Genomic DNA, 25,002 nt, shown 5'->3' with positions numbered 1-25,002 from the left:
AGGCAAACGAGATCCAGGAGAGCATGGATGCATGCACGGTAAGTCTGCAAGGAAAGTAAAGGGGGCACCTCTGCCGGCGGGAGGGCTACAGAAGGGGAGGGGTACAGGTGACATGATCTAAGCTGGGTCGTAGCTCCGGGGCTACTTTATTTTTCTTTAAACTGTATATACGTACACTCTTTGCATGTGTAACATATTTCACAGTATTGTTTTCATTTAATTTTTAATTGTGGTAAAGTATACATGAAATTTACCACTTTTAAGTGTACAGTTCAATGGCATTACGTACATTCACATTGTTGTGCAACCATCACCACCACCAGCTCCAGAACTTTTCCATCTCCCCAAACTGAAACTCTGTCCCCATTAAACACTGACTCCCCTCCCTCTCCCCCAGCCCCAGCAACCACCATTCTACTTTCTGTCTCTATGAATTTGCTCTAGGGACCTCAGATCAGTGCAAACATCCAGGACGCGCCCTTTTGAGACTGGCTGCTTTCACTCAGCCTGATGTCCTCACGTTTCATCCACACTGTCAGACGCGTCAGAAGTTCCTTCCTTTTATGGCTGAATCCTATTCCATTGTGCGTACATGCCACGTCATGTTTATCATTCATTGGTTGATGGACTCTTCGGTTGTGGCCATCTTTTGGCTATTGCAAATTATGTTGCTATGTCACAATATACTTTCTAATGACTGAGTTCCCGAAGAGGAGGGCGCTGGCTAAAAGACACACACTGGGTACCTCCTGGGTGCGAAACCCTTCACAACCCTTCCTCGTGCCAAGTAATCATGGAATGTTTATCTGCTCTCCATACTGTGATCTAATTAACACTCATTTCAGGGGACCACTGTAAAAAGCACAGGTAGCAATAGCAATACTTTAAATGGCCATCTCTCTGAGAACGTTCTAGAAAGTAGAACATGTCATATAAATGTTTTTTTTATAATTGTTGGTTTAAACCAGAGAGGGGCAAAGTGCAGCCAGTAGGCTAAATGTGCCCACCCTCCATGTAACTTTCGGGGCGCAGTCACACCTGTATGTTTGCCTATCGCCTATGGCCGCTTTCACACTTCAGTGGCAGAGCTGGGTTGTTTCAACAGAGGTGAGATGGCGCACAAAGTCTAAAATATTTGCTCTTTGGACTTTTACAGAAAAAGATTGCCATCTTTTTAATGATTAACAGAAATCATAACACAATTTTTTAATAATTTTAAGGGGTGGGAGACGTAGGACTAGGATGATGGCAGAAACGTGAGGTGTTTTGTTTTTTCCAGCATTCTCAGAATCAAGTGAGGAAAGTGGGTCTAAATCCGTCCGTTTCTCCTGGGTCCGTTGGGCACCAATTTATGTAGGTCCAGCTCTGCTCACGTTCAGCATTCACACCACATCTCCAGGTGGCAGAACCTTCACGTGGCCACTTCAGTTTAACTGAATTCCTTTAACTTGGTTTCTCCCTACGACCTTCAAAGTTCACTCAGGACCTCACTGGCCGGAGGACCGCTGAGGGCATCGGTGCATCAAAGGCCGGGTGGAGACGGTTAGTGTCCTAAGTACTCCAAACTGGGGGGCTTAACACAACAAACATTCGTTCTCTCCCAGTTCCGGGACCCAGAGTCGGAGACCAAGGTGTGGGCAGGGCCGCGCCCCATCCGAGGGCTCCAGCGGAGGGTCCTTGCTGCCTCTTCCTAATGTCTGATGGTGGCCGTCTGTCCTGGGCTTGTGGCCACATCACTTCAGTCTCTGCCTCTGTCTGCACATGGCCTTGTCCCCTGGGTGACTGTGTCTGTCTCCTCTTATAAGGGGCCTCCTAACCCCACACTCCAAGATAACTCATCTTAACGTACACCCTGATCACATCTGCAAAGACCTCATTTCCAAATAAGGCCACTTTCCCAGGCTCCAAGGACAAGGCCTTGAATGCATTTTTTTCCGGAGGGGGGTACAATTCAACCCTGAGAGATCTTCACTCAGGTTCCTTTCACGGCCCCTTCTTGGCCTCACGCGTGATAGTAACATAAGCAAAGTGCACCATGGCATAAGCTTCATGTACTAAGTGCAATGCCTACTATAGAAAGGGCTTCTCCCACCGAGAGGGGATGAGACAGCTGTGGCTACACCGGGCTCGACACCCTGGCCCATCGGTGCCATCACTGCTCACCTGCTCGCTGAGACCTGGAACAGCTCACCTGGCACATAACAAGGCTGGGTCCACGGGCTTCCTCCCGGAGTGGCCAGTGCCCAGGGACAACAACATCGGCTAGTCAGGGCTTAGCCAGCAGAACCTTCCCTAATCCCCCCGGGGCCTGTAAACAGCCTGAGTGACAGACGCGGCAGCTCTTCTGGACCTTCCCTCTCACCTCCTAAGAATCATATATATTCTGCAGCAGGGAATTTGCAGTCACAGAGCACATGTCTGTGATTACATGGCACCTGTCAAATGAGACCTTTTCCGCGATCTGGCAGGACTTTTCTGGCTGCCTGGCTCAAGTGTCACAGAACTACACTTCTCCCGTGGCTGTTCCTCAAAACAGATGGAGCTAGGACACCGCAGCCTGGGCGGGGGGAGTCTCTGGGGGCTTAATCCCACAGGTTACACAACAAAAGCCAGGCATTCCACACCTGAAAGGGGCGTGTGCATGGCACAGGTGGGAAGAAATAACCGACTGGCCCCAGCCTCAGCTGCCATTTTCACTTGTCTGCCCAATTTCCTCCTCCATGCACGTGCCTGGTGACGCATGTGTGCATGCTGAGAAGTCCACAAGGCTCGTCCTCACACATTAACACATTTAATTCTCAAAACAATCCCGGAGGTTGATAAGGGAGGTGTTGCCATCAATCCCCTTGTTCAATTCCATGTCCCCATCACCACACTGAGAAGGGACAAGTGACCAAAGTCTCGTCTCTCCCCATCAGTCTGCGGCGTACAGGGTTTTAACAGATGCAGAGCATGGGGGCGGGGGCGTTGTTGGGATTTCTTTTTCAGTAACAGTTAAGAAGACAGAAAGAGGACTGAAAACATACGCCAAATCTAGAGAGTAGAATCTAGCACCCCAAATCTGGCCTCTGGCCTGTTTTGGTAAGCAAGGCTTTATGGGAACGCAGCCATGTCCATCCATTAGTGTTTTCTGTGGCTGTGTGTGTGCTAGAGCAGCAGAGTTGACTAGTTGCCACAGAGACTAAAAGATTTACTATCTGGCCCTTTATAATAAAAGTTTGCAGACCCCTGCTGTAGATGATGACTGAGACAGAGGAAGAAATTTGGGCAAGCCCAGATACAGGTGCCCTCCCAGGGGACCCGGGCACAGGGACAAGTCCAGACACAGGCACACTCTCAGGGCCTTGTGTGCCCATGATATCAAAAGCGAAACTCGCAGGGCTCTTTGTCACCTTGTCATGCTGCCAGCATCAAGATGCAGTCCCCACCAGAGACAAACAGGCTGAGTCTGAGGCCGGGTCTGCTTGGACACTAAAATCCACTCTCTCTGGGTCCAGATGGCAAAGCCCGAGGCCTGAGCAGGGTTTCCGCCTTGAATGGGAATGAAGTACCAATTAGGGTTTGATTTCCAGCTTGAATCTCCAGGGCAACTGCAGTCCCTAAAGTTCCTGCAACACACTCAGAAATCGTGCTGAAAATTGGATCAGTCTGACAATGAGGAAAATAAAAAGCCATCGATGGCGCTGCTGTGGCAGGGACACAGCCTCCACGGACCTTTTCCTGCTGGAGAAATCTAATCGGCCTTGGAAAGCCATCTGCGCCTTGTATGAGTGTGTCCCCTGCTACATTTTCTCTTGGCAGATATTTTTATACTGGTTAAAAAGTGTAGAACAACACCCAAATTTAATCAGCCTGGAGCTAACTTTGAGAAACGGACCTTCGCTTCTTGCCTAGTGCCTGAGGAGAAAAGGGAAGAAGAGAAAGCATTCCCTTTTTTGCTGATTGCCGATCACGTCCACGGTTGGTGTCGTTTGTTTTGACACCAACATATACCCCGTTGGGGAAGGTCCTCAATGAGACCACCTGACAAGAGACCTGGCTACCCACCCGCTCTCGGGACCAACGTTTCCTCCACTGCAAAATGAGACTGCATTTTCACTACTTTTCTCTTGAAAGGTGATACCGCCCAGAGCACAGCTTTGGAGCCACACAGCCTGGACCTGCAGCCTGGGTCCCATGGCCACACGGCTGGGACCCCTTGGTGCTGGAGTTATGCAATCTTTTTCTCCAGCACAGCTTGCTGTCCGCCCAGCAACAGACTATGACACGACAGGCTGAGGGTGCACCTGTGACCTGACCAACAATCCATCTTTCCAGGGCTGACTCGGTAGAGGGGGATGGGAGACGGGGCTCTCCACCCCCCACCCCGATGATGCTGTAGGCATGTGACCCACACGTCCAGGGAGGGGTCACACCCGCACCAGACCCCTGGCTCAGGCCTCCTCCAGCTCCATCTGTCCTTTCTGAGGCTCCCTACCTAAGTCAAACCTTTTCTGCTAGTAACAATGCCAGCTGGATCTTTGTCACTGAACAATACTGACCAGCACCTCTCCCACCCAGACAGGAGACTTCCCCTCCCCCCATAGAGAAGTAAGAGGATTTCTTTTAAGCCTAATGCAAGGCCCCTGGCACTGGCATTTGTCTTGGTTTTATTTTGGGGGTAGGAAGGGGGCAAGGGAGTCTGTTTGCACACATATTTGGGGTGGAAAGGGCCCTGCGTGCCCGCTGGGAGATGGACACCTGTGACCAGGGCCACATTCTGTCCCAAACAGGGACCCCCAGCACTGAATGCCTCCCCCCAAATTAACGGCTCTACTTCCCTCCTGTCACAATGTAACAAGCTGGGTTGTTCTATCTACTTTGCCAGGGTTCCTCTTTAAAAATTAATACGCCTCCAAAGAGGTGGCCGGGTCAAGGAGAAGACCTCCCGCGGCTTCAGCCAGCCCTGGAGCTGGTCCTTGACCTTGACCTTGACCTGACAGGACAGTGCTGCCCCCACCACCGGTGGTCACAGCCGGAGAGGGGCCTGAGACCACCTCCACGCAGCCCACTGCCTCACCTCGCAGACTTCCCGGCACACGCCCTCCGAGCTCCAGCCACACACGCTGAATTCACGTCCTGGGGCTGCAGCAACAAAGTTCCACAGGCGGGGCTTAAACAACAGAAGTTTATTGTCTCACAGTTCTGGGGGCCCAAGATCAAGACGTCAGCATGGCTGGTCTCTTCTGAGCTTCTCTCCTTGGCCCGCTGTCATCTTCACCTATGGCTTCATATGGTCTCCCTCCAGGCCTGTCTCTACGTCCCGGGTACCATTCACCTTGGACTAGTGCCCACCCCAATGACCTTACTCTAACCTGGTTACCTCTGTAAAGACCACCTCTCCAAATAAGATGTTACTGGGAGTTAGGACACCAACACATGAATGGGGGGTGCACTACTCACAACCTTCTTGCCCACCCACATCTCAGCCTTTCCACACAGTTCCCTCTGTTCCCTGCCCTTCCCACTAAATCCAACTCATTCTCCAGCTCAGAATTCAAGCACCACTTCTGCAGGGAAGACCTGCCTGACCCCAGGCCAGCATTGGACCCGCCACATGCTCTAAGGTTCCTGCATCCCTGAGGACATCGGGGGGCTGGCCTGCCTGCCAACTTTTCTGAGACGTCCTGAGGGTGGGGGCTGCACTAGGCATATTCTAGGATCTATTCCCAAGGCCTTCCCTACAAATGTTTGTTGAAGGAATAAAGGAGTAAATGAACAAACGAATGAATTACTTGCTCCATTTTCACATGATTCCTTATGGAAGGAAGCTGGGGGAACCACAAGTCTGCCTCTGTCCTCTCACAGCTACTCCCCCAAATCCTTAAACTTGCATCGTGGAGTGGTCTTAGGGGGAGGAGGGCCTGAACACTTTCCTTCTGAGGTGCTTTCTCCTGATGAGTCTTTCAGGCAGAACAGGGCTCCTTGTACCCATTTTACAGACAAGGAAACCAAGGCTGGGTGACAGTGACCAGTCCCCAAGGTGACAAGGCAGAGTGCAGCCCAGTTGCTAGGGGCACAAGCTGTGGGGCCTTGGGACAAAATACCTGTCCTCTCTGAGCTTGAGGTTTCTCATCTGTGAAATGGGGTCACAAGGCATCCATTGCCCCCACCTCCCACCCCCGGGCTGCTGTGAGGACGGAGGACATGAGAGCTGGTTCAGAGGAAGCACTCAGAACAGAAGGCAGACAATCTGCAGCTCCTGGCCCAGCTCTTGCTAAGGAGACCCTAAGCTCAACCCTTCCCTGTGACCTCTGACCTCCAACCTTTGACCTCACCCTCAGGTAATCCTCTAAACCAGGGGTGTCCAAACTTTTTTCAATGTTTTTCACCAAGGGCCATATGCGGTAAAATACACAAATAGCCGGGCCACTCACTCGAGGTGAAGTACGTATTGCCTCACCTGGTTTATTTAAGTAAACTAAATATATTTTTGGAATTTGCTGCGGGCCAATTAACAATGGATTGCAGGCCGCAGTTTGGACACCCCTGCTCTAAACCCTGAAGATCAGGCTGCTGCCCCGCCCTTCCTGATAAGGGCCCAGAGGGGACTCTGGTCTCAGCCTCCAAGGCCCCGGCCACACCCTCTTCATGTCCTGCACCACGGAACACAATGAGTTCCTGCAAATACTCCCTGGTCAGGCTGGGCGCTGCAGGACCTTGTGCTCAGCTCACCACTCTGGCTGACCAATAAGCTGCCCTCTGCACCTCTTCTCATGGGGTGTACCTGTGGGGCTGCGTAAGGAGGTGAGGGGGAATCAAGACAGCCGGTCACGGCTTAATGATTGTATCCACACCGTCCTTTGTGTAAACCACCTGAGAGCTGCTTTGTCCACCTCTGGGCCATGAGCTCACCTGCCTCCTGCAGCCACTCCCGCCCCCATCGGCCAAGCCCAGCCAGGGGCTCAACCTCACCACTGGTTGGCAGCGACTTCCAAGCACGAGAGTGAGACCCCGCCGAGGAACAGTGGCAAGAATCAGGCAAGTGGGCAACGCAGAGGGGCCCAGCACTGCGGGAACTGGGCGCTGCCCGGGCACAGAACACAATCCCATTTACCACCCAAAGGCATAGACCACCCAGGGCTAAATCTAACCCAGGAGGCAAAAGGCTTGCATGCTGACAGCTACAAAACACCGCAAAAGGAAATTTAAAAAGAAAGACCTAAACAAATGGAAAAACATCCATGTTCAAGGACTGAAAGGCTTCATATTGTTAAGATGACAACATTACCCAAAGCCAACTTCAAATTCAAAATCCCAATGGCGACTTTCACAGAAATAAGAAACCACCCCCCCCCAAAGTTCATAGCAAATCTCAACGGACCCTGAATAAACAAAGCAATCTTGGAAAAGGACAAAGTGGGAGAAATTTACTACGAAGCCTCAGGAATCAAGACTGGTGCTGGCATAGGACAGATATGGGGACCCATGGACTAGAACAGAGCCCAGAAATGAACCTACATGTCGAGGGTTAACCATTTTCAGCAAGGGGCCCAGGACCATTCGATGGGGATAAACAGTGGTCAGCAAGAGCGAGGGGAGCGTCTCTCCAGCCCATCAGCGCCACCAGGGCTGGGCCAGTGTCTACAGAAGGGCCACTCCACTGGTACCTGGTCTTGCTTACATACATACATTGATGATGGACTGACTGCCTGCCTGGAAGGCTGAATGATTAACGGACAACAATAAACAAATGAGAGGCCAGAAGCCAGGTTGCAACATTAGACACCAGATCCAACAATAATATTCCTCAAAAGTACTTGGGGGGCCGGCCCGGTGGCTCAGGCGGTTAGAGCTCCATGCTCCTAACTCCGAAGGCTGCCAGTTTGATTCCCACATGGGCCAGTGGGCTCTCAACCACAAGGTTGCCAGTTCAAATCCTCGAGTCCCGCAAGGGATGGTGGGCTCCGCCCCCTGCAACTAAGGTTGAACACGGCACCTTGAGCTGAGCTGCGCCCTCCACAACTAAGACTGAAAGGACAACAACTTGACTTGGAAAAAACTCCTGGAAGTACACACTGTTCCCCAATAAAGTCCTGTTCCCCTTCCCCAACAAAATATTTTTTTTTGAAAAGTACTTGGGCCTCTTAACACCCATCAACACATTTTCCTTCCTTATGTCTCTCAAACCACAGTTTTCAACTATTGCTTTGACCTGATGGGTCATACAGCCAGCAAGCTGTGACCAGCACATTTTTCTCATGAAATGAAAGAATAAAAAAGGCCAATGTGCTTCACGTAGTCAGATAACATTTCATGAAACTTTTGAGATAAGTATAGATAGACATAGATATGGATGGCTTCCTGTGTCTGGCTTCTTTCACTGAGCACAATGTTTCCAAGGCTGACCCATGTTGTAGCAAGTATCGGTACTTTGTTTCTTTTTCTTGAAGAATAATATTCCATTGTAGGCTAGGCCACACTGTGTTTATCCAGTCATCTGTTGATGGACATTTGGGTTGTTTCCACTTCGTGGTAATTATGAATAATGAGCAGAGAGCGCTGGCATAAATCTGAAACATAAATCTTCTGTGACAGCACTCACGCGTTGGTTCTGATCAAGCCGGCTAAGTGTTTACAGAAAGGAATTTCTTTTTTCCCCAAGAGGTCTTCTAAACAAGACAATTAAGAGCAGCCTAAAAGCAGGGCTCTAAGGAAAAAAAAAACAAAAAAACTAAATAATAATTGTAGGAACGTGTCCTTGCAATGAGGCCGAAGGAAAACAATAAAATAACAGCAAAGCCCAGCTGTGCACAATAAGATTGAAATTCTGTGTGCTCCTCCAACAAAATTCCAAATCATTAAAACCTCATTATACTAATAATATGTTTTCTAGATAGACCTAACGAAAACACTCTCTTCCCCCCACAAAATGCAGACATTCTCAGAAGCGGCAGTACGGGGCGTTTGAAGATGACAGGGCATCACTCCCGGGACACCTCGTCTCCCTGTCGTATCTCTGCAAATGCTCTCAGCCAGGACCTGACCAGGCGACAGGCAGAAGTTACAACTGACTTAGGGAGGAGCCCAGTAGCTCCGTCCATTTACCACCAGCCCCCCCTTCCCGTCTTCTCCCCCTGCCCATCGTCTCTATTTGAAGGGTAAAGTGGGCAGTGGCAGTAGTGATGATAATAATAATGGTAACAATGGCTAACCTGTGGGGGGCTTAATACCCACTGGGCCCAAGCATTTGCCTCAATATTTTATTATTAAAATGTTCAAAAATGTAGGAACATGTGGAGAACTTGACAGTGAACACCTGTACACCCCCCTGCCTGCAGTCTACCAGGACGTTTTTTCTATACTTGTTTCATTATGTATCCATCCATCCCACTATCTATCCAGCACTCCATCTGGATTCATTTCTCATCGCTACATTGTATTCATTTCAAATTACTACAAATTCAGTGGCTTAGAATAAACACAAATGTATTATCTTATAGTTCTGAAAGTGGAAAGTCCACAATGGCTTCCACTGGCTAAGGAGTCGGCAGGGCCGAGTTCCTTCTGGAGGGTGTGGGAGAACGTTTCTTTACTTTTCCAGCTCACAGGCTCCCCCGGTCCTTGGTTACGTCCTGGCATCACTCCCGTCTGTGTCACTGACACATCCCTGTCTCTCTCTCTTACACTGACGCGCCCGCCTCCCTCTTGTCCCCTTGTGTCCACCTGGATCACCCAGGATCATCTCCCCATCTCAGGGTCCTTACCTTAATCACGTCTGCAAAGTCCTTTTTACCACATCAGACGATATAGTCACAGGCTCCTGGTACTGGGACATGGACACCTTTGGGGGCCATTATTCTGCCCTAAGTTTTTATGCATTTCAAAGTAAGTTGAAGACAGAGGTACCTTTCCACCTTGGCCCCTATACATATGACTGACTAGAGTTCAGTATTTACCTATAGTTCTTTTTTTTTTTTAGTTAAAATTTGCATGCAATGAAATGCCCATTTAATGATTTTTGACAAATGCATGCACCTGTGTATCTCAAACCTCTATCAAGATAGAGGACATGTTCATGATTCCCTCCCGCTCCCCCCTGTGAAGCCCCATCACCACCCCAGAGGCAACCCCCGCGGATTAGCTTCGACCGTTACAGTTATACTTCATTTACGCGGGATGGCGCCGTGTGTGCTTTGGGGTCTGGCTGCCTTTGCCAGGCACAGTGGTTTCTGAGTCATTGTGTCGTTGCATGGACTGGTATTTCGTTCCTTCTGATTGCCCAGCAATATTCTGTCCTACGAATAAACCTCTGTCCATTTCTCTGTTCCCCAGCTGATGGACATGGAGCAGTTTCAGGTCTGAGCTACTATGAATAAAGCTGCTACGAACATTCCAGTACAAGTCTTCTTATGGACACAGGTTTCCATTTCTCTGGAGTAAATATCTCAGATTGGAACTGCTGGGTTATGGGGTTGGGGGGGAGGGTATATCTGGTTTTTAAAGAAACTACCAAACTGGGGCAGCTGGGTGGCTCAGTTGGTTAGAGCACGAGCTCTGAACAACAGGGTTGCTGGTTCAATTCCCGCATGGGATGGTGGGCTGTGTCCCTGCAACTAAAGATTGAAAACGGCGACTGGACTTAGGGCTGAGCTGCGCCCTCCACAACTAGATGAAGGACGACTTGGAGCTGATGGGCCCTGGAGAAACACCCTGTTCCCCAATATTCCCCAATAAAATTTAACAAAAAAACTACCAAACGGACTTGTAGAAGCCGCCACCCCCCCGCCCCCACCCAGCGTGTAGGAGACTCCCAGCAGCCCACATCCTCGCCCAGTCCTAGTGTGGTCATTTTAGCCGTTGGTGTGGAGTGTGTCCCCTCTGGTTCTAATCTGTCATTCATTTCCTGAGTGACTAATGATGCTGAGGTCACTTCCAGATGCACACTGGCCGTTCGTACATCTTCTTTGCTGGAGTGTCTGTTCAACCTTTCATCTATCCTTTTATTGTTTTCTTTGTCTTTTGATTATCACTGGTAGGGCTTCTTTACATATCCTAGACAGCCGTCCTTTATCAGACATTCGTTCGGGGAATTGTGATAATTGTGATTTATAATTAAAAAAATACATAGATTTGGACTTCATCCCAGTTGCTGGCCCAGAGCTCCTAAACCCTAGGCATTTCCTAAGTGAGGAGACCGGTAGAGATGTCTTTTGTTACATTAATGGGGTGACTTTTGGAAAACCCTCTCTGTAACGACAGAAGGGGGCTGGTTGCCATGGGAACCAACCATGTGATTAGAGAGTCAGTACTTTCAGTGTTTCCCTAGGACCACAGGGTGGGAGGCTGGGGGAGCAGGGTGTCAAGTTCAATCACCAATAGCCAATGATTTAATCAATCACGCGTCTGAAGTGAAGCCTCCATCAAAACCTGGATGGGTGAACATGTGGAGGTGCTGGCAGAGTGGCACCCCCTTCCCCCATCCCTTGTCCTGTGCATCTCTTCCTGAGCTGTCTCCTTTTATCATAAACTGGTCATCTAGTCAGTGAAACCTTCCTCTGAGTTCTGTGAGACACTCTAGCGAATTAATCAAACCCAACGAGGGGGTGGTGGGAACCCCTGATTTAGAGCCAATCGGTCAGAAGCACCTGAGCTGGCAACTGGCATCTGAAGTGGGCGGCAGTCTTGTGGGACTGAACCCTTAACCTGTGAGATGTGATGGTATCTCTGGGTCGATTGTGTCAGAACTGAGTTGAATTGTAGGGTCCCCAGCGGGTGTCAGAGACTTGCTTGGTGTGGGGAAAACAGTCCACGTCGGAATTGGTGCCCGAATCCTAACTGGTGACCAGACGTGGAACTGGTACCAGCTTCACGGGAAGATTTCTTCTCACTCTATGACCTGACTGGGCCCAATTTAAATTATATCATTTCATTGACTAACTCACTTAATTCCCCAGTAACCCTATGCGTTAAGTACACTTTACAGATGAGGAAACTGAGGCACAGGACAGGGAAGTCCCTCCTCCAAGGTCAGAGCTGCAGAGCGCAGCAGGCTTACTACAAACCCCAAAGCTGTTTCCCTAGGACCCCGGTGGGTCAGTGTCCGTAACCACTACACACTGCCTCTTGCTTACTCAGCAAATACGCAAAGACCACGTCAGGTGGACAAAAATGGGCGGCCACCTGCTGGAGGCCGACACTGAAGCCCACGGGGCAGACAGAATGCAGGAAACAGCGTACGCGAGGGCCCCGAGCCAAGGCAGATGGGGAGACTGGCTGGGGGCTGGACAGGCAATGAGGGCCAGCGAGGGTCTGGGCCTGGTCCAGGAGCAGCATGAAGCCACCGGGTTCCGTCTTCTTTCTGAAAAGCCAACAAGTCCGATCGGCACAGAACGGATCCCCTTGGTCTCCTTCGGCACGCCTTCCTACCACCGGGCTGTGGGCACCTCCAATGCTAGCAACCATCCTGGCTTTACTAGGAGCCAGTGGGGACGATTCTTGCATTTCAATTACTCCTTCTGTGTAGTGAGGCCAGTGGCCAGTCACTGCGTCAGTGCCAGACTGCCAGGGTGGAAGTCTCACCTGCTGGCCGAGTGACCCTCCTGCAAGAGACGTCCCCTCGCTGAGCCTCGGTTTGCTTGTCTGCAAAATGGGAGTAGCTATATAGTACCCACTTCCGAGCTGTGTGTGAGGATGAAGCGAGGCAACACGTGGAATGTTTAGCCTCGAACCTGGAGCATCACAGGAACCCAGCCAGGCTCAGCCATGAACGTGACGATTGCAGACTCCAGTCTGGTTTTTCTAAAAATTCTTTTAACTTTTTGCTTTACCTCTTCTCAGGCATTTTTCTATGATGCTTATATATATCAAGTATGGGTGCGTTCAGGTTTTACTTTGAAAGACAATAGTAATTTTAAAAAAAAAATAGGAGGTCGAAGACACTTCGAATTACGCTTTGGGGAAGACGGCTCTTAAATTCCATTTATACCAATAATACATTTCAAACACGTTGAGTGCGGTGTTCACTTTTCCCCTGCCTGCTCTGAGGACTGTCCACATAGTTAGAGCGGCGCCTGGCAGGTCCTGGCGGACTCTGCTGTAATGTGAGACGCACCAACCACTGAGCGTGGCCGCGGTTCCTTCTAACCCAATAGCTGCTTCCAGGAGTGTTAGATTCCAGCAACGCTGGGAGTGCAGAGCCCTTCGTACACTCTTGAACAGTTTAAAAACTTAACAGAGTAAAATCGAGATCCTTCGGAACTGCAATTTTTCCAACGAGAAAATGCGTCACACTTTAAAACAAGAGGAGTAAACTATTAGGATGGCCTTTCTTGGGGAACCGGTATTGCTGACAGCCTCTGGCTGACTCTCAAGTAAAGGTTCAAAGACCCAAAAACCAAGAGCAGTCATTTCAAGTGCCCAGGCTTAAATGAGCACACATTCGACTACCCACATGCCAGCTGAAGAAACTGCTCAGGGTTGGCCTAGCGTACCGAGAGCTTAGGCTGGCAGGGACGCGCCATGGGAGGCCGAGGTGGGCGAGGAGGCCTCCTGCCCTCCTGAGCCTGTGTCTCATTCCAGACACTCAGTGTCCGGCTCAGAAACCCCTGGCCCTTTGCCAACACCGGGAACTTGCCATTTTCTCCAGCACACGTCTCAGATGAGCGTGTGTAGTGCTTCCTGGTCACAGAGCCAGGGGAGCGAGGACTCCGGCACTCCTCAAATGCAAATATTTTAAAGGAATTAGTTGTCACCAACTATCAACCAGCTGCTTCATGGAACGCAATGAGAAAAGAAGCAGCCAGAGGTGTTGAAATGCCACAGGACCAGAGCAAGAAGTGGCTTCTACCCTGGGGATGACACCCACTCAGCAATTAACCCTGACACATACACTGCAGGCTTGACTGGTTAGTCCCAGCTTTCCTTCCCTGGAGCTCAGATGCAGCCTCAGAACCCTTCTTAACACAGTGGCAGGCAATCATTATAGATCGAGTTAAGTTTGCTCTCAGGTGGAAAGTGCCTTACCACCGCTGTGCTTCCCCTAACCAGCTCTGGAGTCTGGCTCGTATGGCAGCTCCGTCACTTGTCACCATTCTCAATAACTGACACAGAGCGCTCCGTTGCTGATAACACTCACTGCCTCCCTCGCATTTCACCCTCACACTCCCTGTGGGCACCATGAGCCACAGGGCCGGGTCAGCAACAGAGGCTCAGGGAGCTGAAGCAGCAGACCCACAGGGCCAGGTGTACACGGAGCCCTGCTCCGCCACCCTGCGTGGCCTCCCACGGGGACACACTGCGTTTCTGAGAACCAGCGAGGTCCCGTCTGCTGGGAAACACAGAGCTGGTATCCTTCCCACACTCCCCCACCTCACAAATGAGGAAGTAAGGCCCCAAAGCTTTAAACTCAGAGGGTGACACACACAGCCCCAAAGAGGTCCCCATGGCCCGGACACTCAGAGGAGGTGGAAAATGAAAGGACTGCGCTGGCTGCCGGGAGCTGACCACGAGACCTCGGGGGCTGTGAGCCCGAGGCAGGGATGCCGGAACCTGATATTCATTCCATCTTGTCTTATAACCACAAAGACAGTCTCTCATTTGAACATGTGTCACTGAGAAGCATCTCAAGGATGCAAAAGCCTCGCAAAACTTCTAGAACGAATGGGATTCCGTGTTCCTGTTCTCTTCCCTGACAGCAATTAGCACAGATAAGTAGGTAAACACCGCTGGGCCAACATGTTTCTAATGTACTCCTGGGCTTCCTAGTGTTTTCAGCCTCTAGGTAATATAATAAATAGTAAATATGCTCATTAGGGAGTAGAGCAACGTTCACCGGAAACCTAAAGAGTGAAGTAAGTGTATGGCGAATGCAGACAAAACACACTTTCTTAGGGTGTGTCTCATATGTGATGAAACCACATACTTGAAAACAAAACAACAGCTAGGTAAAGGTCGCTGCCCTTGGCCAACCACAACGGGAAGAATCAATCAGACAGAGCCCTCACGGCCACTCTCGCAGGCGCTCGCTCGCCCACTTGCCTCTGATCAACGTCCCTTCATTATCCTGACGACTGCACAGGGAGCGCCATGATAAGCAACTTCGCCTTGTGCGATAAATATTAACTCCACGGACCAGAGACAGGAATTCAAAGCAGGGCTCCTCTAATGAGTGAGGTTGCCAAGGAGACTTGAGTCTTCGGGGACCTCGCAGGTGGAACCAGGATGCCAGGAGAGCCACAGAGAGTTCGAACTGCTAGGCCTAAAAGAGGCCGCCTCGGCACATCAAAGCTGGCCCGCTGGGCCCAGCCGCACATTTCCGTTCTCCACTGAAGCAAAATTTCCCAGTGATTTTAATAGGCCGCCCCCAAAAAGGCCAGTGCCGTACAAGCTGAAGTGCCTACGTGCGTTTGTCTCATAAATGCCCCCCGTGCTCCACCGGATGACGGTGGAACAAACAGGAGAAACGCTGCATTTGAAGATTATAGTCAGAATAATAATCAAAGGAAACTTTACAAAGCCACACCAAGCCCCCGTTGAAAGCCACTTCCTCTCAGTCAGAGAGAGGAACACAGAGCAGTGATTTCTACCCCACCTCCCTGAGGAATAGGTGGCAATACGGGAGCTGGACAGTCGCAGATGACCCGACTGTACCAAGACCTACCCCAGGGGTACCAAGGCAGCCCTGCTCAAAGACGGGGTGTTTGTGTTTGGAGTAAGGGACGTGGAATTGTTTTGCTATTCGTTGGCAGGGTCTGCAGAGAACCTCACGGGCCCAATGGATCTACACAGGACCTGCCCTGGCTTGTCTTCCCATAGAACATTCTAGAACCCACTGTGTACAGGGCCCCAGTCCCGCACCTGCTTACATCCCTCCACTGCTTACCAGCCACTCTCTTACCCTTCTGATACACCTGGGTCAGGCGTCCACTGACCGAGACCGTGACCCTTAGTTCACGCTCTAAGGGTCATATAGATGGTCAACTTCATCACGTGAGTGTCTGGAAATGTGAAGAATTGCAAGAGTTCTACTGCCCCTGGCCAAAGGAGACCAACTCATGATAAATCCTTTTCCTGTATCTTCCCACAAGGAAGGATACTATCCCCTGCTCAGTTTAAAAGGTAAGTGGAGGAGCTGGTGAGATCTGCTACAGGAACAGGACATGGAAATCACTTCAAAGTCTCTACCATCCCAATCAGTTCTCTATGCAAATGTCCTGAACAGGCTACAAACTACCTGCTACCCAGGTGCATCAGCCCTGTGACTGACAGGAGGGAGTGTGCCTCGTCCAATCTGCTTTTAGATCCCAGGTGCTGGAGAGGACAGGGCCCCGCTGACCGCTCCAGCTGGCCCACAGCTGCCCACTGTGAGCCTCCTGCACCCCCCCCAAAAGGGACTAGCTGGGATCTTCTCCAGGCCCACTGGTGGGGAGCCCCATGCCCCCCACTCCCAGCTAATTCCTAGCCATCCTTCACATGCAACCAGGGGACCACTTCCTCCAGCTGGAACTTGGAAGCCCAAGTTCCTTGGAACCCAGCCCTGCGGTCACATGGGTTCTGGGTTCTCTCCCTCAGGAAATTGAACTGAGCACACAGACACTGGGCCCAGGGTGGGTTCACGAGGGGCCATTCTGGCCATGGAGGGTCCTAAAGAGCTTCCCCAACACTTAGGGCTGGTCAGTCGTCTCCTGGAGTTCTTGAGACACCTCAGGAAACACCACGTTTTCTCCACCTCAGCATGATTTTCTGACATTCAGGGCTGGATAACTCAACATTGGGTGTGGCCATCCTGTGCATTATAGGATGTGTCCCAGCATTCCTGGCCTCCATCCACTAGATGCCAGTAGCACCCCAACCCCCAGTCATGACCACAAACACTGCCAATGTCCCCTGGGGCAGAAGCACCCCTAGTTGAGAACCACTGATTTAAACTCTCGTGAAGTAGCTACTGAGTAAAGCTTTGTCTCTTCAACTATAAAACTAGGACATGCCTACCTTGCAGGTAACTTCCAGGCAGGCAAAAATCCCTACCTTGCAGGCCTAGATTACATAACATCGGTATCCCGGCATTCTTATCACAGAGCAGGGTGTCAGAGGGTTGGTGTTTGGGGCGACACAGCGTCTACATAGCTGATCACTGTAAAGATGGGGTGAGCTGGAGGGAACCCACTGGGGTGAACAGGTGATGGTTTCAGATTTGAAGACTTCTTTCCTGGAAGTTATTTAAAGTCCACAAAAGAAACTTAATACTTTCAACCTTCAGTTCAAGGTCACTGCCATCTAGTGATTTCTTTCCATCTACTTCATGAAGTCTCAATCAACATCTTGCTCACTTATTTCCATTCTATTTCGGCAACAAATGCTTCGAAGACGACCAGCGTCAAGAGAACCGGAAGACAAGCCACAGACAAGGAGAAAATATTTGCAAAAGACGTATCTGATAAAGGGAAATATACAAGGAACTCTTACAATTCAACAACAAGAAATCAAAACCCTTAATTGAAAAAATGGGCCAAAGATCTGAACAGACACTACACCAAAGATACACAGATGGCACATGAAGAAATGCTCCACATCCTAAGTCATTAGGGAAGCTGAACCCAAATCTGCTCTAAAAAGTATATTTACAAAAACAGGAAGTCAATCAGGGACTAGAACTTCCCTCATGCTTTCTCTCTTCAGAAAAGAAGGTGGGACAGAACCTCAGGCTGGATTCTGCTGGTTTCGGCTCTGAGCAGCCTGGCGCTGGTCACTGGTGTCTGGGCAGAGCAGCAGGGACCTGGGTGCAGAGCAGGGCCTCTCGTGGGAAATGGGTGGAGTGGACTCTATCCGGCCCCTTCCCTCCAGGGTCTCGCTGGCCCCAGAGCTGGCCTCTGCCTCTAAGCACTTCACACAGCAGCTGGGGCGTCCCTGGGGTGCCCCCTCACCCTGTCTCCTGGCCTGCTGGACCTTTGGGGGCTCTCATCCGTGGTCACAAAGGGGACCTCGCAGGGGGATTCTTTCTTCTGCGCCTGCTCTACTGAGCTCCCTTGAAACCAAACAGGCTTTTCATGAGTTGCTCTGAAAGTCCCTGGGCCTTTTATGGAGTGCTTTGGGGGTTGTTTTGTTTTACGTTTCAAGTGTTCCTTACCCGTTTTCCCAAAGCCCACAGTTAGTCACACTTCCGTTTTCTGACTCGGGCCACCGTATGACATGACTTGGCTCGCTCCCTGAAACATGGGACTTAATCACACCGTGAATTCATCCACGGCCATGGCCCACATCGGTTCCTCTCAATCTCGGGGCAGCCCTTCCCTAAAATGAGCGCCCCTGGAAGAGAGCAGGGTGTTCACTCCAACACACCACCCTGGGCCTCGCCACAGTCACAAGCTCTGTCAGCCTGGGCGGGGTCGAACGCTTCAGGTTCCCCAAAATCTCTAACTTCTTGGCAAATCCCTGTAAGGGAGGTCCCCCACCCTTCCTTCCACCCACGCTCCTGAACTCACGGTCAACTTTCTAACAAAGGAGGAAATGAAACCCACTGTGCAACTGGCAGCGCCCAGCAAACCTGTAAGCACCCTTTCTGATCGTTCTGTGGTTGGCAAACGGGCCTATAGGGCCCCGAAGTCTGGACCTGCTCCAGCTCATGAGATGCATGAAGGGCACAGAGGGCGAGGTGCCAGGGTAACGGGCCTGCAGGGATTTACCCAGTCTTCACACCGATCAGACCAGACCAGACCAGACGGAAGCCACTAAGCCCTTCCAAGTCCAGCCCTCCCCCAGTTCCTGCGTCTGAGCCCAATTAGTGTCTGCAGCCTTTTACTTCTCTGGGGGACCGCTAAGGGCCAGGCACTCCAGGCTGGAGAAGCGAGGCAGGGGACCCAGCTAAGTCACACATGAAACCAACCACAGCAATAGCACAAGCATCTGTCTCCTACTGCTGTTTCCATGTCGATTGTATTCAGCACCGGATGCTTCTGACTGTGGGAATTTTGGGGGCATTTAAATTAAACCAGATTGGCCCTCAATTTGCCAGGCACACACTAGTTCATTAAAACAAGGACACGAGGCACTTCCCTTGGAAACTTGGGACCAATCCATAACTTGAGGCATGTGTTCTTTCTATTCCAGTGCCTAAATGTCACCTATAAAAAGCTGTAATAATCCAGAACACTTTGCTGACTTGCTCTTCTGTGAAAGATGTCTTCAACCCAAACATGACCTGTTTGAGGCATTCCCCGGGCATTCTGTGCGACTGCGCGGTCACACTTCCTTCATGGCACCTATTATTACAGTATCGCTGGTCTGTTTCTCTCCTGACTCCCTGTTCAGGAGAGCAGGCGTCTAGTCTATCTTTCGCCCTAGGTTCCCCGAGCAGGCCGTGCAGAGGGCATCGGGACAGGGCGTGTCATTGATGTCTGGAATTGCTGTCAGACATAAAGAGAAACTGAAATGCTTTTTGGTAAGGGTGACGACGACTGCAAGTGAGGACGCACATCAGAGAGGCCGCGGGAGTGATAAGGAGGAGGTGACTGTCATTCATCATCTCATTGAGGAGTCATGATTTGATAGAGATGAATACAGGCCAGTTTGGGCCCTTAAACATGAGGCTTGAGTGAGGAGTGGCAATTTGCTCAGGAGGAGACAACTAAAGGTGACAAGGCCTTGCCCTCAAGGAACTGAATAATCTAACTTATTAAAAGCATCCCTGGTGGGAAATGCATGACCCCTCAAATCCCCGGGGGGAGTGCATGCGGGTACACATATCCCCTAGAAGCAAGGTGTCACAAGCATCCCTAGGAATACATGGGGGGTCAAGGGGGTGACGACTAAGAGGGGTGGGTACACGTGTCTGGGACACAGGGAGACTTTCTAGGGGACAAGTCAGACTCATTCCCCTCCCTGCGGGGTCCTTCCTCTGCCACCATCTGCCTGAGGCCAGCCCTGGGGCTACTCCTCCCCCACCTGCCTTTCACAGTCACAAGTCACCCTCCACACAAGTCACCCTCACCCTTCCAGAGTCTGCCTCAGGGGAAGAATCTCCTGCCTTAACAAATGGGAAATTCGCCCTGGGAGAAGCCCTGGGGACAGCAGTGTATTTAAAAGACACACGCAAGGCACCAGAAGTTACATCCCTTGCAACTCTAAAAAACTTTTTAAATACAAGAGGAGAAAGGTAGTTTTTTGTAATCATTTCTGTGGGCACAGGAGTAAACACTGGGGGCCCCTCTGTAGTCCTTGCTCGCAGGACCCCCAGCCTCTGGCCTGCCCGCTCTGCGTCCCTGTCCCTTCCTCCCCCTCCAGGGCAGGGGCCCAGTGCCGCGCAGGGAGGACAGCTGCCCCAAGAACACCAAAGGGCCTTGCAGCCCAGTCAGCGTTAAGCGTCCAGGGACTGGTGGTGGAACGGCCGGCGGTGCTACCCTGAATGGTGCTAAATAAATGGCGACTCAAGCAGGGATGGGCGCCGGGCTGTCCTGCGTAGCCGTAGCCGGGGCGCGCCTGACTCGCCTGACATTTGCTGTGTCCTGCCCTAAGCAGCTGACACGGGGCGTTTAAATGACACATGAGCCCAGGAGGGGCTCCACGAAACGCCGCGGGAAGGAGCGGCCTGGCTGGCGGTGGCGGGTTCCCGACCGGTGTTTAAATGTCTCGGGAGGAGGAAGAGGGAGAGAGAGGGTCAAGGCCTGTCCCGAAGGTCGCGGCTGCGCGCCACGCGGCCGGCGGGACTCGGAGGCGCGTGCACGGGGGTGCGTGGTCCCGGCGGGACTCGGGGGCGCGTGCGCAGGGACGCGTGGTCCCAGCGGGGATCGGGGGCGCGCGGGGACGCGTGGTCCCGGCGGGGATCGGGCTCAGCTGGAGGCCGGCGGCCGGTGCACTCACCCTCCCGGGCCTTCTTCTTTCTCGCCAGCGTGCCGCCCAACTTGCCCAGGAAGGACTCGTCCTTCTTCATCTTGGGGGGCCGTAGGGGAGACGAGCGCAGCTGCGGCGCGGAGGACATGGGCCGCGGGGGACACCGGCGGCCGGGGGCGGGCGCAGCGCTTGGGGGAGCCGCCTGGTGGCCGCCCCGCCGCCCTATCGCCCGGGGAGTGGCCGGAGGGCGCGGCCCCAACGCTGGCTCCCGCCCCGCCCCTGCGGCTCCCGCCGCCTGAGGTCGGCGGGGTGTTGGGCTCTGTGGTCACCGCTTCCAGCCCGCGGGCTGCCCGCGAGCCACCGGCCGTTCCCACGCTGCACGTCACTCTCACTCTCAAATGAAGGGCCATGTGGCTCTTAAGGCTGCGGCGGGGACACACCCCTGGGGCGCACCCTGTATCCTTTTGTTCTATACTTGAGCCCTGAGCTTGGCGGGCTCTGCTTACACCGACTGGCTCCAGTGGGGAGTGCGACATCCACGGCCATCACGCGCCCGCGGGCATCAAGTAACCGCACAAATAGGTCCTTTCACTTGATGAGGTTCTACCTAGAAGCAGGCCTGAGGCCGGGGGAAGCCCTGTGAACTGTCCCTGCCCTTAAGAAACTTCAAGTCTGATGAGCTGTGCTGGGGGGCAGGCACCCTCAGTGAACTCCTAACCCTGTCCTAGGGGAGCAGGGGATTGATTGTCCCCTGAAGAGGTGACATGAAGCCCCAGGAAACAGCGCTGGCCGTACAACAGGGCCAGGTGTTCAGGCCTAAGGAAAAGCAGGACCAGAGGGGACAGTGTTGGGCCCTAGGGAGAGGAGAGGGGAGAAGAGGGCAGCACAGGCCTGGCAAGTACTGGAAGCTGAGGAAGGGTTTTAAGATGTGAGGTGACATGATCCCATTTGGGTCCACAAGTTGACTTATGTAAGGACAGTGGGTGCAGGAGTAAGGCAGAGACCAGTTCCCAGGCCCATGGTGACTTAGGAGGGAAGAGAACAATTCGGGAGACCCTCATCGATAGCAGGAGCCCCAGACTTGACCGAGAGGGAAGAGTTAAGGCCGTTTCTTGCTGGGCCTGGGAAGACGGGTGGGGTCACTTGCCCACAGATAGGGGCTATCAGAGGAGGGCTGACTGTCAAGGGTGGGGAGCCTGGGTCTGCACATGGGGGTGAGGTGGTTTTTCCATCTGGCTCTGTGCTGACTGACTCACAGCACACTGTAACTCTTTCAGTTCCTTTCAGCCACCATTGATGTAGGCCAAGTGGTGCCAGGCCCTGTCCCCCCGTGGGGGCTCCACAGGCCACAAGGGCAGAGCCTTGCCCCCCCCCTCCCCCCAGAGTTGGTAATCCAGGAGAATGTGCTCAGCCGCAGTGACAGGTCACAGGAGTCAGCAGTTAGGAACCCAGCAAGGGGCGGTGGGGGGCAGGAGGAAGAGAATGGGGCAGAAGGTGGGAAGTGTGGGGGAGGTGAGGGGTGTGGGGGAGGTGTTGGCAAGGAGGCTTGACAGGGGAGGGAGAGAGGACTCAGCAGGCAGAAGGGAGGGGGGAATAGATGCAAAGACCCACGTACCCAGGGGATGTGAAGGCAGCAGGACGGGGAAAATCAGCTGCCTGCTGTGGACTGGGTGAGGGGCTGAAGGAAATGAGATCAGGGACCCTGTGCAGGACCCTGGGCCACTGAAAGAGTGTGAGCAGAGGTCTGACACATAGGATTGCTGCAGAGGATGGACTGAACGGAAGCAAAACTCCCAGCCAGAGACCAATTAGGAAGCAGCCGAAACAGGCCTGGCTAGAGCTGATGTGCCCCCCTCCCCCCACACACACACAGAGGCAGTGGCAGTGGCAGACGGGAGGGACAGGTAAGAATGAACTTTCACGGCTATAAACTACAACATTTGGACAACAATTGGAGGCTGGGGTTAGAGACGGTGAAAGCTCAGAGGTTTCTGAGGCTTGACATGGCCCGATTTAGGGTGTCACCAACCAAGCTGGGAGAATGCAAAAAGCTTGTGACTTTGGTTATTGAGATCCCAGTGGGATCCTGGCACAGGATAGTGTTCTCCAAAGGCTGCTGGGACAGATACAGGGCAGGGAGTCTCTAGGCCCTTTGAGAACCTGACGCATGGGTCAGATGGTCTACTCTCGAGAAACGCACACACAAGATGTTGCCTACTGTTTTGGGAAGCCCACAGACCCCCACCCACCCCTCCCACTGCCCTTGGCACACCCACAGACCACATGTGGAGAGCCTGTGACCAGGAGAGAGTGAGCAGAAATGCAGCCCTGAGAAATAAATGGAACAGAGCTGTGCCCCTGGGCCACAGGGACCCGTAAGCCCACCCAGGTATAGTTCTGTGCCCGCAGTTGGTACCCACTGAATAATTGTTTGAATATTTCATCAGTGGGTCCAGCTTCCCAGTGGATGCGCAGAATTTACAATTTTCATTTGGCAACTGCTAATTGGAACACTGCAGAGATGGTGGAATCCTACTTTTAGAAAAGTCATTACACCATGAAAGAATTTCTCTAGAAGTAGACACCCACGCCCTGTCTACTCTCTACAACCAAGACATTCTGAGTTGTAAGAAGAACTGACCTGGGCCTTACATGATAGCAGGGCACCTGGAATTTTGTAGACATCATTTGTATAAAAACAGTCATATTTTAAATGTAAGCGTGGTCCTTATTACCAAGAAATTTCATGCAAAGCAGCTCCTTCTGGGTAAAGTTCTTGATGGTTCCCTTCCCGGGGCTGAGAGCTGACCTTCGCAGTCTCAGACTAAAAGCAACACACTCCCGGGCAGCGTTTTTCTTGAACCTCTTGGAATATAGAATGGGATGATTTCTTGTTAAAATGCAAGTTGGAAATGTTTTGTTATTATTGTGTTAGTAGTAATGGGTTTTTCTTTTGTCTTGTGTGTGCTGCAGATGACAATCAAGAATGGACGTGGTGGCTGTGGATTGATTTGCATTTCTTTCGGGCTTAGAAGAAGGAGGAGCAATGCTCTGAATCCCCAAACCTCTTTCCTGGCCTGGCTCCTGGGAGATTCACACAGCATTCTCTCTGGGGTAGTCATCTAACTAAAAACGATTTTCCAAATTGTTTTACAGAGCAGTAAACATAAATATTCACTTGAAGTTTGGAAAGTGTTGGGTTTTCATAAAAAAGAGAATTTAACGAGAAGCAGAAATATGACCTTCGTGCTGTTCCCATCAATGCAGTCTCCCACTTCTCAGCCGGCTCCCCACATCCACCCCGCACACACTTTACATTCGGAGTATCATTATGCAAATCAGATTACATGCAGCTGCCCTTCTTAAAGAAAACCATTTGATTTGCTTTTGAACTGTGGCTTCCACAGAGGCCACTTCCTTCTAAGCTTAGTTAAGGACGAGGAACAAACCCGTCACAAGCACGTGTGTATTCCAGGCCCAGTGCTGGGCTCGGTTTCAGTCAACCTCCGTCTCTCATATTCTTGTGTCTTCCCCGTAAATGGACAGGCACTGGACAATAGAAACGGGTGTAATTTGTCCGAACACTTCAGCTGAAGCGAACCAAACAGCCTTCAAAGTAGTGAGTCAGGAGAGTGGATAAAGCACCGGGTATGTTCAGACAGCGGAATGCTACTGCGTAAGCAAAAAGGGCAGCATGGATGGATCTCAAAAACGTGGAGTGAAAGAAGCCAGACGCAAGAGTCCACACTGCGTGGCTCCATTATTTCAAGTTCAAGAACAGGTGGCCTCTTTTCTATGTTGAGAGCGGTCACCCTGTGGGGAGAGGTAACCCAGGGTGATGCAAATGCACCACGTATCCTGGTCTGGGTGGTCGGCCCACAGGTGTATGTACCTGAAAAACATCCCCGCACTATACATGGAGGGGTTATGCGTTTCACTGCACGTCACTTAAACCTCCACAAGTCTTGGAGAAAGGAAATAAATAAGTGACACCCCAAGGCAGAATAATTGGAGGTCTTTACCGCACCCGCCTTGGAGTCCGTTCCTTACTAACGTGTCTCTTAGGGTACTATGGCAGCTCGGTAAGCACGTAGAGAGAGTTTTAACGACTGCATGCTTTCCTTTATGCCCCTTTCATATAACGAAAAAGAAGTGGTATCTTTCAAAAAACTAAAAAGAGCCGTTAGCTCTTTGGGA

At 51.7% G+C, this 25,002-nt stretch overlaps 1 protein-coding gene and 1 long non-coding RNA gene across 2 annotated transcripts in view; one reads left to right on the top strand and one right to left on the bottom strand.

Annotated features, from left to right (window-relative positions):
• PARVB (parvin beta) overlaps window positions 1-21,201 on the bottom strand; it is a 90,962-nt gene extending 69,761 nt beyond the window's left edge. The window contains exon 1 of the mRNA XM_074326524.1: window positions 20,836-21,201. Coding sequence (XP_074182625.1) covers window positions 20,836-20,953 — 118 coding nt within the window. The 5' untranslated portion in view covers window positions 20,954-21,201. The remainder of the gene's footprint in view (window positions 1-20,835) is intronic.
• Window positions 21,202-22,569: 1,368 nt separating this feature from the next.
• LOC141570199 (uncharacterized) lies at window positions 22,570-23,988 on the top strand. The gene is made up of 2 exons (XR_012494170.1): window positions 22,570-22,709; window positions 23,779-23,988. It is a non-coding gene; the product is annotated as an uncharacterized LOC141570199 (long non-coding RNA).
• The last annotated feature ends 1,014 nt before the right edge of the window (window positions 23,989-25,002 follow it).

This window comes from Rhinolophus sinicus, linkage group LG02 (assembly GCF_036562045.2).
Source record: "Rhinolophus sinicus isolate RSC01 linkage group LG02, ASM3656204v1, whole genome shotgun sequence".
In the NCBI taxonomy this organism is placed as follows: domain Eukaryota; kingdom Metazoa; phylum Chordata; class Mammalia; order Chiroptera; family Rhinolophidae; genus Rhinolophus; species Rhinolophus sinicus.
The sequence above is the reverse complement of the archived record's forward strand: the minus strand, read 5'-3'. Positions and strand labels throughout refer to the sequence as shown.